This window comes from Mixophyes fleayi, chromosome 2, assembly GCF_038048845.1.
Source record: "Mixophyes fleayi isolate aMixFle1 chromosome 2, aMixFle1.hap1, whole genome shotgun sequence".
In the NCBI taxonomy this organism is placed as follows: Eukaryota; Metazoa; Chordata; class Amphibia; order Anura; family Limnodynastidae; genus Mixophyes; species Mixophyes fleayi.
The window spans coordinates 73,783,927-73,809,001 of record NC_134403.1 but is presented as its reverse complement, the minus strand read 5'-3'; the positions used below and the strand labels follow the sequence as shown (position 1 = coordinate 73,809,001).

Here is a 25,075-nt window from a genome sequence, read left to right as displayed (position 1 = left end):
TTCCTAATTAGCACCAGTGATTATTTAGAAACATTGATAAGAGAAATAGGGGCATATTCAAATAGCCGCAGAGTGCATCTGGAACGGTGGCGACGGCACTCCGCCCCATACGGGTGCGAGAAGAAATACCATAGTACCTGAAAATGTGCGCAGCAGCAATGTTCAGGGGAACATCGTGGCTAATTGAATATGCCCCATAATGTCCCCAGAGATAGTCTTTTCTTCTTATGTTGAAGTCAGAGAGGCACATTCTTTGGGTGAAAGTACATGTAATTAATGTGTACTCAATCAATGTACATGCTAAGGTTAAACTCACCTCTGCAAAGGGTGCCAAGATTGTTGCTTATAAAACTTATGTGAAAATGTATAATCTTTGCCTTCTGATATGATTAGGAGTCGGTGTTTTGTGAACATGCAAAGACATTACAATATTTACAATTTTTTTTTAATGGAATTGGATTTTAATTAACAATATGTAATACCTGCTTTCCACTTGTACTGGACTGCGAGGGACAGCACTTGTACCCTGATTTTATAAACAGACCAATCCAAAGGATGCATCTGTAATTTCATCAAATTAAAGTACAGGGGTTTCAGAAATTGTTACTGCAAGCATTAAAGCTAGTAATATTAGGTATATGTGGCTTTATTAATGAGAAAACTGAGATTGCTGCTCAAGTTATGATACGGGACGCAAGTTATGTACTCCCGAGACTACTCACTGAAGCCTGCTAACTAGGGCAGTAATAGGGAGTGTAGAGGACACTAGTTTTCCAGGTGGAATGTGGGAGGTAACCACAGTTTAGCCAACAGTGTATGAAAAATGGCCTTGTCGGAAACAGGTGTGCTCACTAAGCAGTTAAAGGAAGTATATATAATGAATTATCAGTCATGCTAACGTCTGTAAACAAACAAAACATCAAATATCCTGACCACTTTATTTATGTAGCAGCATTATGTCCATTAATTAGTCATCAATGGAAGGGGTGGCAATTGTTGATGCATTCTCTCACATTCAATGAATATTACAAGGAAGTTTTGGAGGCGTACAACACTCCTTTTAAATCCAAGTAGAAGTTAAGAAACAGAATTACAATATTAATTCTAGCTTTTTAAAAAAAAGTTTCTTGGAAACAAAACACTTTTTTGTAGACAGAAGCCATTATACAGGCGGAAATAAAGGTCAGCTAAAAGTTTCTTCAAACAGGACTGATCCCAGTAAACTTCCCTAGGTGTATAAGTGCCTAATGTAGAAGGTAGTACAAAAAACCTGCAAGAGAAGAAAGTCAATACAGTTTGGGTCCAAATTTAAGCGATGCCGAAGCCAAGTCTCATAACCTCTGCTGCTCCAAGTGTTAGCTGTATTTCACGTCTCACGAGCTGTGTTTTTGTCGCTTCCAGAAGCGTTTAACATCTGAATGTCCTGCTGGTGTCACCACCATCACACGTCGCACTGGGTTTTCAAACACAAGTACGCCAAGATCACGAGCATAATTTCTTAGTAGTTCAAAGTCCACCTGTGAGAGGAACTGATTGTAGAGGACGCCTATTGAAGGAAGAGAAGACAAAATGAATTGAACAAGACAGCCCAAATTAAAAGTTTTTAATCTATATTTTTTGCGTTTCCTTTATAGTTGCCCAATGTTAATCTTGAGAGTTGAATGCACACAAATATTCTTGTCATAGGAATAATGGTACACATTAGCTTGCTGAGCTCCCCACTCAGTAAAGGGGCCATTGTCTTTTCTTCCACATAATCCATTTTACCTTTACCAAGAGCTCTCCTCTAAATTTTCTGAGTGATAATCTTCTCAGACTACAATAGCTTGATGACATGGCTTTATGGAAATGGGTATATTTGACATCACAGGAGGTGGGATATGACATTATTAGGGGCATAGCCAGACCCATAAAGAACTGAGAATATTATAAGAGAACAGATACAGAGGGAAGAAGGAAAATAACACTACTTGCATTAACAAATTAATATGTTAGGTTGTTTACATTTTATTTATGTATGTTACTTTATTTGCATTTTGTGTTAGCCACACCTTCATCCTCACTCAAAGAAAGATTTATATTGTGATTGGACATACCTCCCAATGGTCCCAATTTTGGAGGGACAACCCAATTCAGAGACTGTAAAAGGGGCATGGCTTAACAAGAAAGTGGGTGGGGAAATATATGTTACTGTACATTTAATATTACATGTAATGTCATATATGCTCTGTAACTGCATGTACGGTATTGTTTATTGTCATGTGCAAGTTTAATAAAAATAATTTTTTTTATAAAATTAAGTGGTTGGGGTTTACCTAAAATCATTAATTTTTGGGCGGTTTGTTTGGTGGAACAGGGGTGGGGTCTATTTTGTCCTGCTTTCAGGATGCTAAGTGTTGGGAGGTATGGGATTGGCATAGGTTGTGCCACAAACTAGGATCATTATAGTAAACGACACTGGTTGCATTATAGTAAACGACACTGGTTGCAATAATGGCATGTAGGATCTCAGGAAGAGTTTGGCGCAAACTGAACTGAAGCCACATGGGCAGGATTGGGAAAATATTAGAATAAATTTAAAGATACCCTCCTGCTAAAGATGGTGGAGGGAGACCAATGTGGCTTGACAATTAAGTGAAAACTACAGCAACACATCTACTTAAATGAAAACAATGAAAGCGTCCTTTATCAATTTAAAATAATTCGCTACCTATACAATAAAAGTAAATCTGTGTGTTTAAAATATAATGGCAGGTGACCGAATCAAAAATGTTGGTGTTATCAGGTCAACGGTTAATGTCAACTCAATCAAGATTCAGACAAGGCAAATCACATAGGCAAGACAGTACAGTAACCAAACATCCACAGGAGGATAAACACATAGAGCAGGCTCCTATTCCAACAAAATCCTAAAACATTATGCTTCTAAACAAACTCCCAACACAATAACATTCCAGCTAAACCACCAATAAAGGTGCTGGAGTGAGCATGGTGTTTAATTAGGATCCCATTAATCATTTTCTTAATTAAACAACCAGGAACTTTGTCGTGTCCATAAAAGTTACCATATGGATCATTTTGGTCCCAAATGTAGTAAAATAACTATATATGTCTGTCCCCATAAATATTGTTAATTTAGAGGTGAAATGACTTAATAATTAGCTGAAATCTCAGAAATTGTTGGATCACATGTAATAATGTCCAGTTACCATTAGATCACTATTACAAGTGATGTAGTGCTCCTGAGGTGCAGGGGAGAAACGCATTGTGTTAGTTTCTGCCCTAATACGCCAGGTGGCTTTACATTTGGAAATACACTATATTTTGCTGATAGGGGCAAGAAGGGAGAGGGGGCAGCCATATCAGGAAGCATTTATACTGTGCTGACTCAGCTACTAGTGAGGTCAGCAATTTTAATTGTTGAAAAATAAAATTCTTTACATCTTCCAGTGCAAGAACAGCTGTGACTATTCCACATACTTATCGTTAGCGTTGAAGGGCTAAAAGAAATAATAAAGCTCTCCTGACCTTCAGAAAAACGAAGGCGATCTCTCTCAAGTTCCCACAGACGAATCTGGTCAGTGATAGTTGGGGGAAGCACTGGATTCTGGAAAAAGTGCAGAATGTCAACACCTAAATAATAAACCTTAATTCTGTATTCACTGCACCACAACATATAATTTGTATTTCCTCCTCAGTCCAGTGGCAGCTGGGAAGTGGTAGCTCCATCCAGCTGTCCTTCACCAGCAGGAAAAATGAAAAAAAGTTATCCAACAAAGAGCCTATAATAAAGGCTTAATGACCACTGCGTTGCCCCTGGTATACGGCAAACAGAGCTACTTATGGTAACTGCAGGATAAGGAACTTGGTGATCACGTCTGAAAGTCACTGAACAGCAGTAATTATGGTTTTGGGACAATACCGACATATTATATAAATATATTAGATGTGTGTAGATGTTTATATTATATGCACCTTTGTTATACATGCAACAGGAAATAGATATCTTACCTGTTGCAACATCACTGGGTGTGATCTCGTCCGCAGGAAATGAATGATCTATAGATTGACATTTAAAAGGAAGAAAAAAAAAAAAAAAAAAAAAAGATAAGCATTTCATGCTTACTCATCTTAACGGTAAGGCTATAAGATCGGTTTTATATTTTTAAGTTAACCAATATGGTGGATGGTAACTCTGCATTCTCCATTTTGTTGAGCAGTCCACTACACAGCTTTACTACATGCAAAGGGAGTGGATCTCCAGCCAACAAAGAAATGCCTTTGAAAACTCCTACTTCTGCCCTGTGGGGACCGGGGCTCCACAAAGAAGGCTTCATAAGCCATAGCTTCGTGCCCCCTACACCACATTACTGTGTTGCTACTGCTTGCTGACGTTACGGTATGTAGGAGTCCAGCAACACAAAGAAATACACTGGGACATTCCCATGTCAATGACGAGGCTGGAGTGGGTGAGCAGGACAATGGTTAGCATGGTGTCTTAGTGGTTACCCCAGTGCTCATAGCATTAGGGTCATGAGTTCAATTCCTAACCATGGCCTTATCTGTGTAGAGTGTGTATGTTCTCCCCGTGTTTGTGTGGGTTTCCTCCGGGTGCTCCCATGCTCCAACAACATACTAGTAGGTTAATTGGGGGAGTGCGTTTTGGTAATTTAGATTTTAAGCACCAATGGGGCAGAGACTGGTGTGAGCGAGTTCTCTGTACAGCGCTGCAGAATTAGTAGTGCTATATAAATAGCTGCTGCTGCTGATGATGATGATGCTGAACTCTATGTTGATGCCTATGGGGCAGATTTGGGTCATCCTTGGGGAAACCGGATTTAATATGGAGTACCCACAGAGGAATGCTCTCTCTCTCCTAGTCAGGAAGAGATTTATATGAAAGCATAATTTTAACACAATATTTTGGAGGAGGTTATATTTATCCTTTCATGTATTTCTGACTCAAGATTAGGCTGGTGTAAGGCTCGGCAATCTTGTTAGTATGGCAAGTAATTAATAAACCAGTAGAAAATAGCATATAATATAAACAAAAATTTTGTTACTACTTCGCTTACAGTTAAAGAGACTGGATTCAAATTATGGTCATTCATTTCTATAACGATTGACTTTAATAGCATACGTAATATGTCCTCTCACCTGCTCAGCAGTGATGCCATTTCCAATAGCTTGTTGTACACTCTCCCTAGTGACCTGCGCTACAACCAGATTGGGGAAGCGATACAGCATCTCGGAGAAGAGAGCAATGAGGGCAATCTGTAGTTCTGAATCTAAAATGAAATGTTCAGAATTATTGCACATAACTGGACACTTCCTACCACGACACTTTGCTTTCTCCAATACTATAAATGAAGAGTCCTTTAAACATCACCAATAATGTCTAAAAACAATAAACAAGCAAGTTACACGATGCAAGTTTCATAAAATAAACGTTATTATACACCAGAGAGATAGAAAATAGTATGGTGAAGTAAATGTGAAAAAAATAATGACGGTCATAATTGGTGACTTAAAGGTACAACGGATACAACAATAGAAGTGATGACTATAGTGTACCAAAAATGCAACATAAATATATCTTTTTGACAACACAGATCTTAGTATGTGCAGAGATGCGTCATGTATGCTCTTCAGATACCACTATCCATATAAAGACATGTGAATAGGAGAATATATTTGGGGTACGTGCTAAAGCTTCTAAACTACACTTTATTGCAAGCTGCCAATCTGCTTAGAGCACAGTGGGTAACAAGTTCTGTATTTAACACATTTTTAAAAGATTTGTTTAGTATTTGTGATCTTATTGCCAGACCGCAGTATAAAAATGAAAGGGGTTGTCCACCTTTGAGAACTTGGGCGACCTTAACCACCAGTCTAGTATACCAATGTGCATCCCTTCTCTGAGATCCCTACTCTTTGTATTATGCAGCTGTTCCCAATCTTGACGTATACTGGGGAGGAGTGAAAAGAGGGCCCGGGAGAAAAGATAAGATAAGAACAAGAGGAGGAGATAAGAAATGGTTAGGTGGATGGCTGGTAGGCTTTAAAGAACAGGTGAGTTTTAAGTGCCTGTTTGAAGGAGCAGAAGTTAGGGGACAGACAGATGGAGCGTGGGAGGTCGTTCCAGTGGAGGGGGGCAGCACAGGAGAATTCTTGGATTCTGGAGTGGGATGAGGTGATCAGAGTGAAGGAGAGGCAACAGTCATTGGCCGAGCACAGGGAGCGAGAGGAAGTGTGACTGGAGAGGAGGTTAGAGATATAGGGGGCAGTAGAGTTGGAGAGAGCCTTGTAAGTATGGTGAAGAGTTTGAAAAGGATTCTGTAGAGAAAGGGGAGCCAGTGTAAGGCGAGTCAGAAGTGGGGGGCATATGCGAGGAAACAAGAGGAGAGGGTGTAAAATGGAAGTTCAGAAACATCTTAATTGAAGGCATCCAAAGCAGTGACCTAGTCTGGGCAAAAGGCGTGGGTTTGTGTAACTCCTTTAATGAATACTTTCACCTAACATTTTTGAACCTACAGCATGTCTCTGGTCAAATAAACATGTTTCATCCTCAAACTTGGCTCAATCACATACTTTAAGATTATACAAGTTGTTGACTATTGCAGTTACAATAGCGTTACCAACCTGTGTATGCATATACCCTGTAGTTAGTCTCCACCACAATAAAACCCTGCTTATGGCTGTCCAGAGTAGTCCCAGATATTCCAGATGCCAAATTTATGGCCAGCCGTGTCGGGTAATAGCGTCGAGACTTTCTCTACAAATAAAACAACATGCAATTATTTTGGATTGTTTCAAATCTCACACATGACAAAAACTGAGGTATCAGAAGATTAATAAAACCCTCTAAAAGCAGAGGTTCTCTAACTTTTTATGGTCAAGATAGAAGACTGAAGATTAGTTCTGGAACGGACAGTTTAATCTTGTAATGATCATCATCAGCTATTTATATAGCGCCACTAATTCCGCAGCACTGTACAGAGAACTCACATCAGTCATCGTAATAATCATATACTTTATTTCCTTTAATTGTTTTTCCCGTTGCCTACACATTAAGTATCTTCATTGTATTAACATATAATGTTAAATAAACAGTTTCAGAGTCTTGTTTATTGCCTAAATGGTAATCTGGAGATATGCACTTTATACATTTATAACAGTTGGTTCACATAAGATTTTTTGTCTTTCTGCCTTTTTTTTATATGTTTGCAAAAATGCTTTGCAAAACACCACTTTTATAAACTGCACGTTTGTGACCAGCTACAACACTGTAAGTACCTGTCACCCTATCCCTTTTTACCTTCTGTAACCCCTTAGCCCTGAAATATAATACAAATTTATGCACAAACATTATTTGGTGGTACACAGAAACCTTACAAAAAGAGGGTCATTTTAACTAGAAATTGATAGAATGGACTTGTGACCCACAGGATAATAACGCTTGCTTTGGAGACTGTATAATATGCAATGTACAGAACATAGTCATTTAACAACGATATGTTCATTTTGCTATGCAATGAGACAGACCATTACTTTACCTTTCTCTGAAACACTAGTCCAAATTCCCGCAGGTGTTGTAGGAAAGTCAGCAATGAGTCGCTCATCCCCTCCACAGAGTAATCCTTTTTAGTAAAGAAGCAGACAAAGTGTGGTACACTTCACAAAGACCATTATATAATGATTCCCATAAATTCTCCCCCTGCTTTATAATGTGTTTTTTATCTTAGTTTACCTTTCCCAATGTTGAAAAGCTTAGCTGGAACATGAAGGAAAGTATCTCTACCAGATTCATTCCCCGAGACTATGGAAGTAAAAAGAATGAACAGGCTATGTTATAGGAGAACAAGCAGGTGCAACAATTATTATTGATTAGAGTTATACTCTGTGAACTAATTAATACTCCATAATGTGAAATCCTGTAAGAATGTGTTACTTGTCCATAGTCTGAGCCTTCTACTACTGTTGCCTGAGATCTCTTACTGCTTGACTGCAGGGGTGACTTAGTTTTGGTCACCCATTTAAGGAGGAAGTCTCCAGTACGTCTAAAAGTTGTTGTTAGCAACCCCAATGCTAACAACTTCCACAATGGGGACACAGTGCTTATGTTGCATGTTGTGTTTTACGGATGGTGTACACATGCGCTGGATGAAACAGGTCTCTGGCACACTACTGGAACCATTGTGCCCCCTACCTGTGTAACTCCTGGCTTGCATCAGCAGCACCTACTTTGTCTTCAAAATCAAATGGTATTATTTATTTACCAATTTGTGTGGTACTAGGAGTGACAGTGTTTCGCTTACAAAGATAAAATTAAAACAATCCCCCTTTAGCAGTTGAACAGGTAACCTGAACAAATGCTTTGCCCCTTCCTTCTTCAAATGAAACAGCTTCATCTATTGAATAGTGAGAACGTCATCTTGTTTGTACAGACATCTATCATCACGATTTATTTATATAGCGCCACCGATTCTGCAGCGCTGTAGAGAGAACTCACTCACATCAGTCCCTGTCCTATTGGGGCTTACAGTCTAAATTCCCTAACACACAGACTAGGGTCAATTTGTTAGCAGCCAATTAACCTACCAGTATGGTTTTTTTTGGAGCGTGGGAGGAAACCAGAGCACCCTGAGGAAACCCACGCAAACATGGGGAGAACATACAGCTGGATACAAAAGGTAGTATCCTCTCGTGTCTGGCTGGTCCCTCGGACATTGGACAAGGGACTGGATTCTGCCATGTGTTACTAAATGTTGCATCTTTAGGAATAAAAGTGGAATGGTGGAAAGTAAGGATTTAAATTTTTACTTAACACATTATATTACTTTATTAAACGGTGGCCAATTTTACTTATTATGTGAAGACCTGCAACTAATTTAGTGGCACTGTATCTAATGACATGAACACAAGAAATGGCATTATTTGCTTTTATGTAAACTTTTAGCTATATATATATATATATATATATATATATATATATATATATATATATATATATATATATATATATATCTATATCTATCTATAAAGCTTTTTTTTTTTTTAAATATTAATATTAATTTTTATTTCAATGACAGCTAACCAACAACATGTCCTGTATGTCCAAGTATAAAGTGAATACATAAACACAAGCATCAATTTTCAGTAAACAAGTATTCCCAGTGTCTTTACTTGGACTATTTAATATTAATATAAAAGCTATAGGAAGGAAGGGAGAAGGGTAGAAATGTTAAAGGGACAAGTGATAAAGTGGAAGGGAAGAGATCTTCAGGAAAGGGTTACAGCCACGGAGAAGGGACGGTTATATACATTGTATAGAAACTTTCTTTAAAAGCTATTGTGAAGCATAAATACATATACAGCCCGTCCATAGGTTGGTACTTACCTCGGCTGATTTGAGATACTGAAGCATGAAATACCAGAGCTGAGAGGCTGTGTCCAGAAGCAAGAATTGGAATCCAGCAGAAGAAATGCTTGGGGCTTCTCCAGAATCACTGCAGAATGAGGGCAAAGGCAAAAAATAAAAAGAATGTTTACAAAAAGTGGAGAAGTTTTAAGAAAAATATATTCTGAATTCACCAGACCAGTGCTTTACAGTTACCTTTTCTTGCATTATTTTATTATGTACACTTTGTTTAAACACACTTTATAAAATTGACTTGTTTCACTATAGTCCCCTACACAGGTGGAGGAGGCCATCCTATGCACTGTGAAGCCTATACATTAGTACGGAGACTAGCACTGAGTTAGGATGGAGACAGAAGGCACGGGACATTATTATGAATACTTGTTGGGACCATAATAGGTTGCCTCAGCTATGTGCAAGCAACGGGTACACTTTATGAAAATGCAGTTTTACCTTTTCATGAGACCAGCTTGTATAAGGAGCTGTGCCAAATCCTGACTAACTGTAGCACTTGGTGACCCAACCATAAACTGCAGAATAACCTAGAAATGGAAAAATTCAATATTATATTCACTTCCAAACATTATGTTTAATATAAGAGAAAAAAGACCAGTTACAGGGCACCGCTTTTTCTGTACGAAAATAAAATTTGTGATATCATAAAGTTCATATTTCATATGCTTTATACATTTGTATTCATTGTGGAACAGAGATATAGAGAATGATATTATAAGCACACTCTGTGGATCTGTCTTCCTAGTGTGTACATGATGTCATATTTGTCACTATTAATGACTTGCCAAGCAAGGTGTCCATAGAAATGGTTTGTACATGCAGTGAACGATCATCACTCAATGAAGAAACCCCACCGCTATAATGTACAAACTAATAATTGAGATTTTTGTGAATGGCTGAACACATCAAGACACAAAACTTTAGTCAATAAACCAATTACTACATGAACCCCTCTCCAAGCAGCTATTAGTGCTGGACGGATGCCATGGCCAGTATCCCAGTGGTTCAGGAGATGCTCAATCTCTGCCAGCGCCTGCATTGATCTTCCAGGCAAAGCAACCTGGAGAACTCTGATTACAAAGAGCAATTCAGGGTTGTCAGAGTGAGGCGAGCTGGACAGCTCGGTCCAGCCAGCTCTCTAACCCAGCTGGAAGCATTACTGTAGAACATATCACCTCACCTCCCATCTGCTCTCTGCATATTTATCCAAAGAAGAAACATCCTTTCCATGTCTGTCAGGACCCAGTAGACTGCCATCATCAGCCCAGGCTTTTCCTCTGCACAAAACAAAAGAGAAAAAACAAAGAAAAAAGAATGATACACTGTAAAATTCAAAGTGGCTTAGAAATATAGAAACATAGAATACAGGGAAAAATACCACATGTAAATGTAACCAGTGCACATTAATTAACATTTTCTGCCTTAACTCTTATTTTCTAGATGTTAGTTTCTTTACAATTTATTCATTTGTCCTTTTTATGAAACTGTACTGATTTCTAATGTCAGTTTCTTGACATGTATATATCTGTAAATTTAAATGTCTGTGACAAACTTTTGTTTGTTTATTCATTTAAAGAACAAATATATCACCATAGTAATTTCATCATGATATTTGATCCTACCCATGTCTCCTACATTATATGTGCTGGCAGTCCCGGCTACAAAGAGAGCTAAGCCGTGCCAAAAGGTGATTGGAAGATGAGTCTGTTAAATGTGTATGCCCAAATGCTGCTAAAAACAGCAAAGGGCAGCCATCCTAACAGAAGGACCCCCACTGAAATACTGGTATTTTAATAAGTACCTAAACTCCTAGTCCCACCTACTATACCCCAATGTCTCACAGTGTCCCCCAATGGTAGGACAGAGAAAAACTGGTATTGGGAAAGGAGGGTAAGAAGTGAAAAACTCCGTTATAAAGAAAACAAGCCCGTCACTATTTCTATATAAAAGTAATGAAAAATAATTAAAAAGATCCTGCTTTTCACTACAGGACACCCACTAAGTTCAGGCTTTAGAGACTCCCATGTGATTTTATTTGGAAATGATAGATCCATTTTAGTAATAAACTGTAAAAATGGCACAAAGTAGAAAACAATTTATATTTCCCAGACTGCTGGACTTTAAAATGTGCTGCAGATTACCTTCACAGTAAAGCTGCGTACTGCACCAAATATGCCAGATTATCAGCACAAGCTGATCACACATCGCTCCACTTCTTCCAATAAAGAACGATTATTCTAATCAGCAGAGTATAGACATAACCACACTACCCTGAATTCCCTTCCCTGCTGCTTCAGCTATGTGAATACTTCTCAAGGGCACTCTGGTAACAGAACCAGAAAGGTCCACAGGGAAATTACAATTACTACTGGTCAGGTGAACCAAAGATACACTGTATGAGGGGTGAACCTGTGACCCACCAATAGTGTATATATTAGTGATGTCAGTCATGTCATTTTTTTCAGACTGCATTGCTATCATTTCTAAATATTATTTTACATGATTTCATTAATTTATCTGTTTATTTTAACGCATGCATTTAAAGAACATACTGATGATAACTGGAATATCAAGGGGTAAATGTATCAAGCTGGCTGGTTTGAAAAGTGGAGATGTTGCCTAGAGCAACAAAACAGATTCTAGCTGTCATTTAGTAGAATGTGTTAAATAAATGATAACTAGAAACTGATTGGTTGATATAGGCAACATCTCCACTTATCAAACCCGCCGGAAACTCGCAGCTTGATTCCTTTTCCCCCCAGGAGTTCAATTGTCCTTGTGTCTCTATATGAAATCCAATATAATGGTTCAAAGAACATAAAGAAAAAGGACAGAAGAAACGTAATTATCCTTACCCTCCTAGAAGAGCAATTCTAAGATTTTCTCTGAAAATTGGATTAAGAATCAGTCCTTGTAGGCCACCAGGAAGCTGTTGTGTGTGCCAGAGACGCAGTCCAGAGAGGATCTGTGTGTTTTCTTCATGTTCCCTGAAAAATTCAAATAAACAAAGCTTTAACAATTAACAAAAACACTGAAACAGATCTACTCCATAAAGATTATCAAATCGAGAAGTGTTTTCTTCATTTAATTTGTTTTAATATGGCAAATACCCCAGAAAGCAACTTGTAAACCAAGTACTGGGACCTCATTAGGAGCTACATTACATTCATTAGTATTGATATGGCAGAATTCCTCCATATAAAAATTAAAAACAAATGGGATAAATACAATTATAGAAATTATAAACATCAGCATCCCAACACATTTTTACATCTTTGTGAGAAGGCATCAAAATAGAAGGGGAGGCTGAAAAAAACAAACATATACCATAAAATGCCATATAGAAGAGTAACCCTGGGGTGCCTTGAAATGATTAATATAGATGTCCTTGAGTGGCCCAGTCAGAGGCTGGACATTAATTCCATCCAAACTCTGTGGCAAAGCCACATTTCTGCTGTCTATCGTTGTTGTCTAAATAACCTATTGGATGCATGCTTAGCAAAGTACTTCACTTGCTATTTAGAAACAAAAAAACATCTATGTGGAAATGCTGCTTTATTAGAGACTTATCCCAAAAGACTACAGACTATAGCTGGCAGAAGTGATTCAACTACTTATTGACTTAAGGGAAACAAATAGTGTTGTTTTGCAAATCTAATTGTAAACAAGTATCTCGTTTTTCAAATGACCTCAGATATTAGCCGCTTCACTCATAACATTTTGGATCAGAGTAGTGTCACTGTACCTTTGGACGGTATGTGAATGGATACACATATATGATTTGTTTACATATATCAATCATAGGGCCTAGGTAATGCTTTTATACATGTTTTTATTCAAGCTGACCTTTGGTGTATTTGGAATATTCTGTAACATAACTAGACTTTGATACATATAAGCAAGCAATTACTTATATATCCCAGATATAATTACTATTATCATAGAGCCACAATGCAGTGGTATGTAAAGTTACATAATTGTAATTATTATTAAATCAACAACAAAGTGGAAACCACTAAATTACACTTTTATAGGAAAATATGTACATCTGCCTCATGGTAGAAATGTTCCTGTGTGATGCATTGACATACTGATTTTCACACCTTATACATTTCAACTAGTTATCTACTTAAGCACATCCCCATATGGTCCTCGTATACATTACACCCTGTAGCACTAACTACTCTTAAGTTACTACTCTTAAATACTGCATTTGAATATATTACTGAACTGCTCTATATGTTCAAATGGTCTTTTCTGTAATTTCCTAAATCTCATGACCAGCCCCACATAGTGCATGGCATCTAAGTTTGTTTTATATCTCTATAAATGGTTTGTATAGGACTACAGAATATGTGGATACTATTTAAATAATAAGAAAATGTTAAAGCTTACTTTTATTAGTAGTATTTATGATATTTTAATATTAGACATCTTATTTGCAAATGTAATATCACATTTCTTAGACTGTAATAGAAACAAAGTTTCATTCTCAAATGTTCATTGCCAAACATTTCAGTCAATTAGCTTCTTGAATTTATATTATCTTACTTGTGATTTTCTTTCTTCACCCACAATGCAACAGCTGCTTGGGGCAAGGGCTGTTCCAGAAAGAGCATGCGCATCACATAATTCTTGGCAAGGCCTGGCAGTTCCCTGGGAGACAGATAAAAAAAGAAACAATGGGAATTTAAAGATTTAAATGTTTACCGGACCCGACTCAGCCCACCTACCTCTTAAGTGACTTCTATACCCACTCAACTCATTTATCATTTTGGTGCTGAGAAGATTGCCCTTTTCCCCTCCACCAACCAAATTCAGGAGGCGACCCTTCTCACCAAGTTGTCTGAACGTCCTCTTGTTCTCCTTTACATTACCCAACCTAATGGAGTTCTTCCATTACCTATTGATTTTAAATGTATGCTATTTCCTCAGTTTTACGGTTACGTTCTATATAAAACAAAAAAAATTGACTCTGGATTCTACTGTATCTGACCTAATGTGATTTTCTGATGTATTTTATTACCCAGTGTATTAAAAAAATCATATATGTAGAAAAAGAGAAACAATGCAGCACTCATTGCCCTCCTTCATCTGTATCCCGATCAAGTGCCATAGCAACATAGATATGTCTAGGGTCATATCCTTATAGCCACCAGGGCTGCAATCAAGCAACAATGGAAACAACCTTAACCCCCAACCATCCATAAAATTGCAGCCAAAATCCAATTCAGCTATAAGATGGAGACATATGAAGCTCCTTACTCTATGGCCCCATCCTCCCCCATGGTCAAATGGGTGGCCTGGCATGAGTTCATTACAGATGGTTAAGGCTCTATGTTATTACAGCCACCGAATTTGACGGCCCTAGCTGCCCCTAACCCACCGACCAATCCCCACCTCCTTCTAGCTTTGCGTGACAGGTAACAGTTCAAGTCCTGTGTGCATAATTGCCTGAAAGTCACTGCATCTCTAGTCTTCCTCTTACTAATGTCAATTTATGCTTTGTTGAGCTTTTTGCTATGTCTACTCCTCACTATGTAACCTCCCCCCCCCCACTCCCCTCCTTTTTTCTGCACCCTTATTTTCTTATTCCATAAAAATCTCAATAAACATAATTTTGGCAAAAAAAAGCGACAAACATTGAAGAAGTCATACAAAATAAAGCCACATAAAGCTGATAGAGCCAACATCCAACCTAATGAATAACTGCTGTTAACAACTGTATATGTAGCTTAAAACCACCTAAAATAACTAAAAGTAGGGAAGTTGCAAAAAGAAAATAATGCAACAACATGTTTTAATGATAAGGTGCAAACATTTATTTTGTCAATTAAAAAATAAATAAAATAAAAAACACTTTAAAAGCATAGCTGAAGAATTTGAAACAAGCTTAATGCTGCTTCAACAACAAGCGCTATCTCTTGATGCACATACAGCAAGATGCACTTGTATACTTCTACGGCATGGAGGAACAACGGTATTGATAGGAAATACAACACTAACCAGCAGTTGGCCAACAAAATGCCTCACTCTTTTTTTGTTTTTCAAAAAGGTTGGCAGCAAGCAAATTGCTACTATATATATATATATATATATATATATATATATATATATATATATATATATATTATATATATATATATATATATATACATATACATACACATAGTGATGTAAGTGGGCTTGGATATTACTATTTGCTGTAAAATTATTAAATTCCATTCATTTTTGCTTGCAGGTCACAGAGCTGTGAGCAAAAATCAGTGGAGATATTACCGTAGTAATGGTAATTGTGCGTGGGCTGCGTTTTTCTAAAGAACACCTCAGGGAATCAAATCTACCCCTATATGTACAATATTAGAGTTCTGTGACAAGTTAAAGACATGACATAAGTTCAGTGTTTTTTTTATGTCACAGATATCTTAGGTGACTTTTAACACCCATAATAATTTAGAGTAGGGCGTGCATAATTCCTTCTAACACACTTTTTCCTAATGAACAATAAAGTAATAAGCAACATCAGAGCTCATCATTTATAGAGACATTATTTACAGTATATGTCTCATCACTTTAGTAACATAAATAGAATAATAATAAAGCTTGGTGACATACTTTTATAACATATGACCAAACCTGACCTTGCTAGAATATAAGGTTTTACAAATATATTTGTAATTTCTCTTATAGACAGAAAAAAAGACACATTTGTAAGAAATGCATATTTAATAACATATATTATTCACCTAAAAACAGCCAAACATGTTGCAGGATGATTGTACAGTCGGTCGAGGACACCTGGGCTCAGTTCTTGAAGGAATTCATGCAGATTCTTACACTTCAGGTGTACCCGCTGTAGCTTCATGCTGATCATACACATGGATGCAGAATTTGGTTAAAAACACAACAAGTTGCACTTCTTTAAAACAAACACATTAGGCTACATTAAGATGATGCCACCTTAAATATTACTTAATATACTGTAACTATAAACATCCATTTAAAGTCAAAAGCTTGCCTACTTATATACACAAATAAAAACAATGTACAAAATCATGTACATTATTAATTACAAAATGTACTTCTAGTACTGTATGCTATATCTGCTAAGCATTGTTTAGAGTTAATACATGGAAATCATAAACACAGAACTTATCAACTGCACTCCGTGTTAATACTATCTGCTATACATATATTATTTATACACTAAATCAATCCTTCTGAAATATTACATCACTTTATGGTTAATGGCATACTGTACACCAGCAGTTACCGGTGTATGATAAATATAAATCACATTCATGTACAATATTATAACGTAGTGTGCAGAATGCAGACATAAAGGTAAATACCCTGCCAGTGACAGCCGGCGGAGAGCTGCTTATTGTCATACCGTACGGAGCACACAACCAGGGACACTCTGTACGGACTGCACACAGTGCGCACAAACAGGAAGTTGAGGACATGCAACAACTGCAGCAAGCCCCGCCCACTTCCCAATTTACAGCCAATCATAGGGCAGTCTGGCAGCCACCAATTGCAGAGCTACTGTACGTCACAGCACCAAAGTCAAATCCCGGCAGTGTCAGCTAGGTGGCGGTGTTAGGACTGGTATATCTGTATTAGACGGTTCGGCGGTTAGGTTACTCAGTGGCAGCTTCTAGCTGATGTCCCTGGTGTCCAGTATTGCCCAACTAGGGAATAAAATGCACCATTTTCTGCATACTAGATGAAATTCCCACCCTCTGGTCTTGATTTCCGGCTTATAGATCAATATTTACTGAAGGGGGTATATAAAATAAAAAAATAATCAAATTCAATTAACATGGGTAATGTAGTGCTCCGTTATTCACATGATAATATCGTGAGTGCTGTGCATAGATACTTCAGCTTAGCAGCAAAATATCTGGAAATTAGTCATGTTGGTACTTGCTAGACTCATAGGTTATTACATGTAACTGGACTGTAACATTTAAACCCCTTCAGTTAGTGGAGTGAATGATTTTAGCAGTAAATATCTTCTAACATGTCCACCGTCTTGGTGTCATCCTTGCTTCCGGCCTCAGCTTTACTTCAGAATTCAAGTCCCTTGAATTCAAATGTCCTTGTCACCTTATTTAAATCATTACCAGCCAGAGTACTCAACTTTCTCATTTAGGGCGATACCAAACCATTTGACCATTCTCTCATTATTTCTCATTTTGGTTATTGCAACATCCTGCTATCTGGCCTTCACCTCACCAGTCTATTCCATAACTTTCAGAGTAAAGCTACTCAGTCCTCACTTTTAAAGTCCTCCCCCTAGTACATCAATGACCTTGTCACAACATACTCTCCCTCACGCCCTATTAGATCTGCCTCTCCTCCCTGGTTACCACCACTCACTCACTCCTCCAAGACTTCTCTCGTGCTGCTCTCCATTTATGGATCTCCCTACGGTACCTTACCAGAGTTTTCGCCAAGCCTCAAACTTTCAATCGCTCTTTCAAAACCTACCTCTTCACTATAGCCCAGTGGATTCCAAACTTTTTCAGTTCAAGGCACCCTTAGGGTCTCCAAAATTTTTTCAAGACAACCGTAAGCCAAAATAATTACCAAGTAGTACCCCGCCTTGCTTACCACTGACCCTGGCCGAGGCACCCCTGTGAGATATCCAAGGCACCCCAGGGAGCTTAGGCGCACAGTTTGGGAACCACTGCTATAGCCTATCTTACCACCTCTTACTCTGCGAACTTTCAGGTACCTGTCCCTTTATCTCCTATTGCTTCAGCATAGCGCTCTCCCTCTAGACCTACCCTCAGTCTCATGTCTGCTCCTTCTCAATCAACTTTGCATGTTTTTTGTCCTCATTTCATGTATTATTTGGTTTTTATACGATCTGTCATACCAATTATACAGCGCTGCATAGTTTTGTGTCACTTTAAATCCTTATGTTCTCAGATGAGATCAATTGCATGAATCATTGAGAGAACACATAAATAATGGACAAAACTATAAGGGTAATTTATTAAACATTTGCACTTTTTTATATAACACTACTGTCACCGATGCAACTTTTTGTGTAAGATATTTTATATTGTTTTATGGGTTTTTTTCTTTGCCTGCCAAATCTATACCACTGTTTTAACTCCTTACTTACAACTCTCAATTGAGTTATTAAAAAAAAGTAAATTTACACTTTTACCTGTGTCTGAGATTTCTGTGAAAGTTTGGGTTGTCACCATGATAGAAGCAACACATTTTTATTACCACAAGAACACCCCTGCTGCCTAGCAAGTTTTCATTCATTAATGAGCTTCTGCAGTAGTAATTAAGCTGGGCTCCCTTGGTTCTCAAGCATTTACAAACCCCTTCCTTTATCTCACCTGTGCTGGTGATAGTTCAGTCTGAACTGTCTACCTTACCTGTATTGTTCTGCTGTTGTGACCCGGATCATGTATTGTTTCTTTCTATTCCCCTTGACCGCGACTTGTTTTGGGATTTTTTTAACCTCTGTCTGCCCTAACCTCAGCCTGGTTACCGGACTTGCTATTGATCTCTGCCCTCTCTGACCCTGACCTGTGTTTTGGACCTTGCCCTTGCAGTTCACCTGCCTTTCTGACTTGGTTGCATTACTTTAGTCAACATCTGCCTCCTTCCATTTCCTGTCCATCCCACTTGGCATTGTCTCGATTTAATAACTCCCTACAACCACAAGTTAAGACCTGGGGCAATCGAGTACCCTGGAACATATTGCGTTCTTTGGAAAGTGGGCTGCTATAGGCGAAGACCTCATGAAGCGGCTCGAGGGGTATTATAATCTCTAATGATATTGCCATAACATAGTGTATTCATCTGTCAGTTTGCTTTACCTGCAAGATAATGACCCAAATCACAAGACTAGGAAAGTACTGGAATTGTCAAAAGAACATGACAGTGAATTACATTTAATGCAATGACTTCCCTGGTCACCATATCCCAATCCAATAGAACAACTGCAGGATCAGAAGGTAAACGCTATTTGGGGTAGTGATCCACCAGTAACTATTTTATAATAATCATGGGACATATTGGTATTGACTTGTGCCAGCCTCCATGGGCCGCATATTTTGAGCATGCCCCAACAAATTTAGGCTGTTTTGAGGGCAAATGGGGGGGGGAAACTAACTATTAGCAAAATATCTAACCAAATAAAGTGGATGGTCAGTGTAGCATTTTTTCAAATAAAGGTAATAGACTTTTAATATGTAATGACTGTCTATTACCTGCAGAATACAAACATACAGGAAGTTTGTTGTCATTTTTTCACTTACAGATGTATATGTATGGGGCTCATGTAGAGTTGGACATACATAGGTACATATTATTTGCATCAAATACACATTTTAATACTGTGCATGTGCAACAAATAAATGAACGCTATGTCTATTAGCAGACTTTATTGCATCTTACACTAATGACTCCTTACAACCGGAAAGACAGGAGACAAGGGAGGGCAAAATAGGCTGAATATAGCAATGGTGTTTTCACATAGTAGGGACCTAGGTAGACCTGGATACAGAACGTATATATACCTGTCAAATAGTGTATCTTTTGCAGATGCTGGAGTGCTGGTGCAACAAGACGCAATGATGATGATGATGATGATGATCAAATGTCCTGAATTTTATTTTAACATACTTTTTCAAATTTAAAATACACCTACATAATACAGTTTAACCCCTGGAGCCAGAAAAAAAAGAATAGATGGTAAGAATTACATTTAAAAAGGGATAAAAATGACTTTTATTGTGCAGTTGGTCAATATTGCAGAATAAGAACATTACCAGGGACAAATCTTGAAAACCTGGGACTGTGCCTAGAAAGTAGGCACAACAGTTTCAATAAAAGGTTTATGGTATGTAGAAATGGAGCCCAAGGCATAAATAGTTGTATTATACACAGCATACACACACTTATTAACGAAAATTAAGTTAAAACACTTTTTGTAGATAAAGTTAATTTCTCAGACTACCATTGTAAATATGCACTAGCTCTTTTTAACAGTGCAATGATTTATCAGAGAAAAATAACATAATTTTCTTCCCTTTCAAATACTGTATTATTTGGTCAATGGTGCCATCTGGTGGTACTTCTAGGCCACAACAAGCATTTTTATAAAGGCAAAAGAAAGAAGTGGAAAATGCTTCAAGTAGATTTCTAAGGCTTATCTGTAAAACAGCAAAACTTTTGCCCAATTTTGTGATATCATGTGGCTATATTTGTGCTGTCACATCTGTGCACAGTCACGCATGGCTTAGCTTATCATGGCTGGAGGTGCTTGTGATGGGAGAAGCTGGGCAGATCGGGAGATTCCTTGATGAATGTGGGCTTGGTGTAGTAAAGCACTTTTCTACACACACATCACAATTTGTTTTCATGTCGTTGGACAACATATGAAAATGATCTTCATAAGGTCAAGTTTGTGCATTTAATGATGTTTTGCAATTCTAGCAGAAGGACACTTCCTGATTTTAACACATCCTTGTATGTGTATTTTATATATGTATCTTCACTTTATATGGGAATGCATTTATGGGTGCACTGTTTTGCACAAACAAATTGGAGGTAATTTTCCAAGCACACAGCAGCTTTGCAGCATAAATGCAGCTTTGGACACTTAGATTTCTGATGTTTGACGCAAGAGTTGGGGGAGCAGTACTGAGCACAGGCAGAGGGAAGGAGCTGGACAGAGTATAAGCGTTCCTAGAGATTTATGGAGTGGACACATCATTTTATGGAGCAGCGCAGTAATGAGATTTTGCACACCATGATTATTGTAATCTGATAAATTGGTGCCATGTCCATTCCCCCTCTGCAAGAGGACTTGGATTCTGCATCAGCTCTGAGCTGAGATTGGATCTTGTGCTGTTCTTTGAATTAGACACTGTTGCAGTGGACTGCGCACTGTGTAAAAAAAATTAACAATGGACGGTGTTCCCCTCTACAAATTTACAACAGACACCTTTCTAGACAGCTTGGGCTGCTTGCCACTATATCAGGGAGACCATAAGCTTGGGGTCCCTCTAGTAAAAACCAGCCCCAGGCTAGTCATAAAAGTTCTAGTGCCCTCACATAAGCAACCAAACTTGCCAACCCCCTTAGGCTATGAAGGGCAGGGTAATTAACAAGTTTGGGGCCCTTAGAGGGATAACTTTGACCCAGTATAATGGACAGGGGGCCATAAGATCCTTGCCCAATATGTCAAAAAAGTAAAAAAAAAATAGACAATTTTAAATTAAAGTTTAACTGAATAAATAAAAGACCTTCACCATTGCAATTTATAAACAATCTTATTTTCTTCTTTTTCTTGATCTTTCGTCATCCAAGTGGGAAAAAAGACCCATCCACACACTACGAATGAGCAATGCAAAATGATCAAAGCTGGAAAGTGCATTTTGCATACAAACTTGACATATGTAATGAAAACAGCCCTGGGGGTATATTTACTAAAGTGCGGGTTTGAAAAAGTGGAGATGTTGTCTATACGAACTAATCAGATTCTAGCTGTCATTTTGTAGAATGTACTAAATAAATGATAACTAGGGGCCTGATTCATTAAGGATCTTAACTTGAGAAACTTCTTATTTCAGTCTCCTGGACAAAACCATGTTACAATGCAAGGGGTGCAAATTAGGATTTTGTTTTGCACATAAATTAAATACTGACTGTTTTTTTCATGTAGCACACAAATACTTGGTAGCTTATTTGTGCACTGAAATTTAAAGTTGATATTTGTGTGCTACATGAAAAAACAGTCAGTATTTAACTTATGTGCAAAACAAAATACTAATTTGCACCCCTTGCATTGTAACATGGTTTTGTCCAGCAGACTGAAATAAGAAGTTTCACAAGTTAAGATCCTTAATGAATCAGGCCCTAGAATCTGATAGGTTGCTATAGGCAGCATCTTCACTTTTTCAAACCCACACTTTAGTAAATATACCTGATGTCCCCTCATTCTTGTAGTTTATTTAAGTCATGAATAAGACTAAACTAAGCAGTGTTTTAGTAGAAATATGGAAACATTTGTTTGAAAACAGTGGTTATAAAGGAGTTGGATCATAATGTGACAGTTACACTTTTACACAACGCACATTCTAAAGATTTATTCAGTCTGTGAGACACACTTTTAGTTTGCAGAGAAAGGAAAGAAAATAGTCAAATTCAGTGAATAAAATGAAAATATCGGGAGAAAGGATACAGAGAAAAGCATGGAGGAATTGGGGCAGTACCAATAGCAATGCCCTTTCCCCCCAGGGGTTTAGGTGATCCCCCACAATGGATATTTGTAACTCTTAGCCCTCCATTTCTGATAATATCTCATTGAGACTATTTCTATACTCACAATTAATTACAAAGATCTAGACACTCATGCTAATATGTGCAACACTCGGGTGGCCTTGTACTACTGATCTCCACTTATGCAGGGGCAATTTATTAAACAACTGGTGTGTAGACTTTCAGTATTTAATCCAAACATTAATCATTTATGATGGCAATAACAGCAGAGATGCTGTGAAAAACCCTCTATGGTGATGATGACACACACGTATTTGTGTGCAAGTGTGTCTTGATTTGTGCTGAAGAACAGCACCGTCTTATGGAAGGGGTTTTACAGAGTATAGGCATTAATTGCTAAGTGAAGACTAGGGGCCTCCTTTAGAGTTGGACGCAAAGTCCATTTTAGGTGCATCGACCAGACAACGACTATCACGCAAGTGCAGCAAGCACCATATCTGCATCTTTTATGCAATTTACACTTGTGACAGCTCGCGGTTTACTACGAGGGAAAGGGCGGAATGCGGAATTGTGAAGGCGTGAACCTGTATAATATAGACCCAGGGGGTGTAACCCCGTAAGTAAATCCTGGACGCAGTAAGGCGCAGACGCAACACACGTCAAAAAAGGGCTAAAACTGTGCGGCAGGAATTAGGTGGCGCAAGTAGTTAGCTAGCTGCTGTGGGATGCATCTGGGGTTGCATGCCACTCGTAATACCCTACCAAGCTGCAGCACACTCCCACTCCTACACGTCTTAGACGCACATTGCGTCTGACTCTAAATGAGGCCCTAGGTGTACAGGTGCATTTATAGAGATATTCATTGCTTCACACAGGGCACACTGACAATTTCACTATGCAAAAACACTTGAATTTAGCACGTGTAACTGTTGGCAGGCATGAGATCACATATCCTGCATCTTTCAGTTGCACTTAGGCAGAGAGAAGAAAAAAATGAACTAATCAGGCTCTTCAAAAAATATAAATATCACAAATAAGCAGCTATTTCAAGAGAGATTTCCAACTTCCATTCAAGACAGAATCCTCCCAACTTATCCTCAGAGCCAGTGTGGAGCATCTTAAGTGGTTTATTGAGGAAAGTCTATTATATCTGCTCTCCTCTGACAAGCCACGGGGCTATTCATATTGATTAGGGAACACCCCATGTACCAGGTCCCACAAACTTTTGTTATCCAGCACATGTCTTATGTATGTCTGAGTCTGTCAATTAATTAGTTATGCCAGCAGTCACAAAGATTGAATGAATACAAAATCACAGGAGGGTAGAGAGCACAATGCCTAAAGCGGAGTGAGCTGATCGGCAAGACCAGAGGGGAGGAGAACTCATGCAGGGGGACCCAGGTGAGGTGGAAGTGGGTCTGAGGAGCTCATAGGCTAGGCAGACATTTGCAAGGGCAAGTACATAGATACATAGACGGTGGCTAAGTGGTTAGCACTTCTGCCTCACAGCACTGGGGTCATGAGTTCAGTTCCCGACCATGGCCTTATCTGTGAGGAGTTTGTATGTTCTCCACTTGTTTGCGTGGGTGTCCTCCAGGTACTCCTCCCACACTCCAAAAACATACTAGTAGGTTAATTGACTGCTATCAAATTGAGCCTAGTCTCTCTCTCTTTCTCTCTATCTGTGTGTGTGTTAGAGAATTTAGACTGTAAGCTCCAATGGGGCAGGGACTGATGTGAGTGAGTTCTCTGTACAGCACTGCGGAATTAGTGGCGCTATATAAATAACTGTTGATGATGATGATGATAGAGAGAATGGACAGTTATCAATTGGAGGTTCAAACATGTAGCAGAACCAACCCTTATCCTTGTTCATATGATTGAAAGCTTTGTTAAAAAGTTATTCCAGAGAAAAATGGAATGACATCAAAGCCTTTGCCTCCTATTTTAAGGGGAAATTAAACTCCATCCATCACAAGATCTTGTCCTTACAGCTCTCTCCTTCACCCACCCCCAGCTCCAAACCCCCTGCCACCCTATACACCTACCCTCCTGTCACAATCTCTGAGCTCCTCTCCATGTCTTCCCCCTCAGCCTGTCTCCTTGACCCTGTTCCCTCCCACCTCCTCCATTCTTTCTCCAATGCTTGCCAAATCCTAGCCAATCTCCTCAACCTGTCGCTCTCTACTGACATTTCCCTTTAGCTTTCAAACACACTCCCATTGTTAAAAAACCACCTCTTTACCCTGCCTCTCACTTCAGCTATCACCTCTTACTCCCCTTCCTTTCTAAACTTCTTTTTGGCCAGTCTACAACCATTTAACGTACTCCTTTACCCTTTAGAATGGGTCTTCCGTCCTCTCCACTCCACTGAAAGAG

At 38.5% G+C, this 25,075-nt stretch overlaps 1 protein-coding gene across 1 annotated transcript; it reads right to left on the bottom strand.

Annotated features, from left to right (window-relative positions):
• Positions 1-921: 921 nt before the first annotated feature.
• On the bottom strand, positions 922-16,898 carry GTF2H4 (general transcription factor IIH subunit 4). The gene is made up of 14 exons (XM_075199277.1): positions 16,789-16,898; positions 16,183-16,302; positions 13,988-14,092; positions 12,292-12,423; positions 10,617-10,713; positions 9,875-9,963; positions 9,401-9,509; positions 7,751-7,819; positions 7,557-7,640; positions 6,643-6,775; positions 5,158-5,288; positions 4,012-4,059; positions 3,529-3,607; positions 922-1,546 (listed from the first exon to the last, which is right to left on the bottom strand). The coding sequence occupies exons 2-14, from the start codon at positions 16,299-16,301 to the stop codon at positions 1,374-1,376; spliced, it is 1,368 nt and encodes a 455-aa protein (XP_075055378.1). The 5' UTR covers position 16,302; positions 16,789-16,898; the 3' UTR covers positions 922-1,373.
• Positions 16,899-25,075: the final 8,177 nt, after the last annotated feature.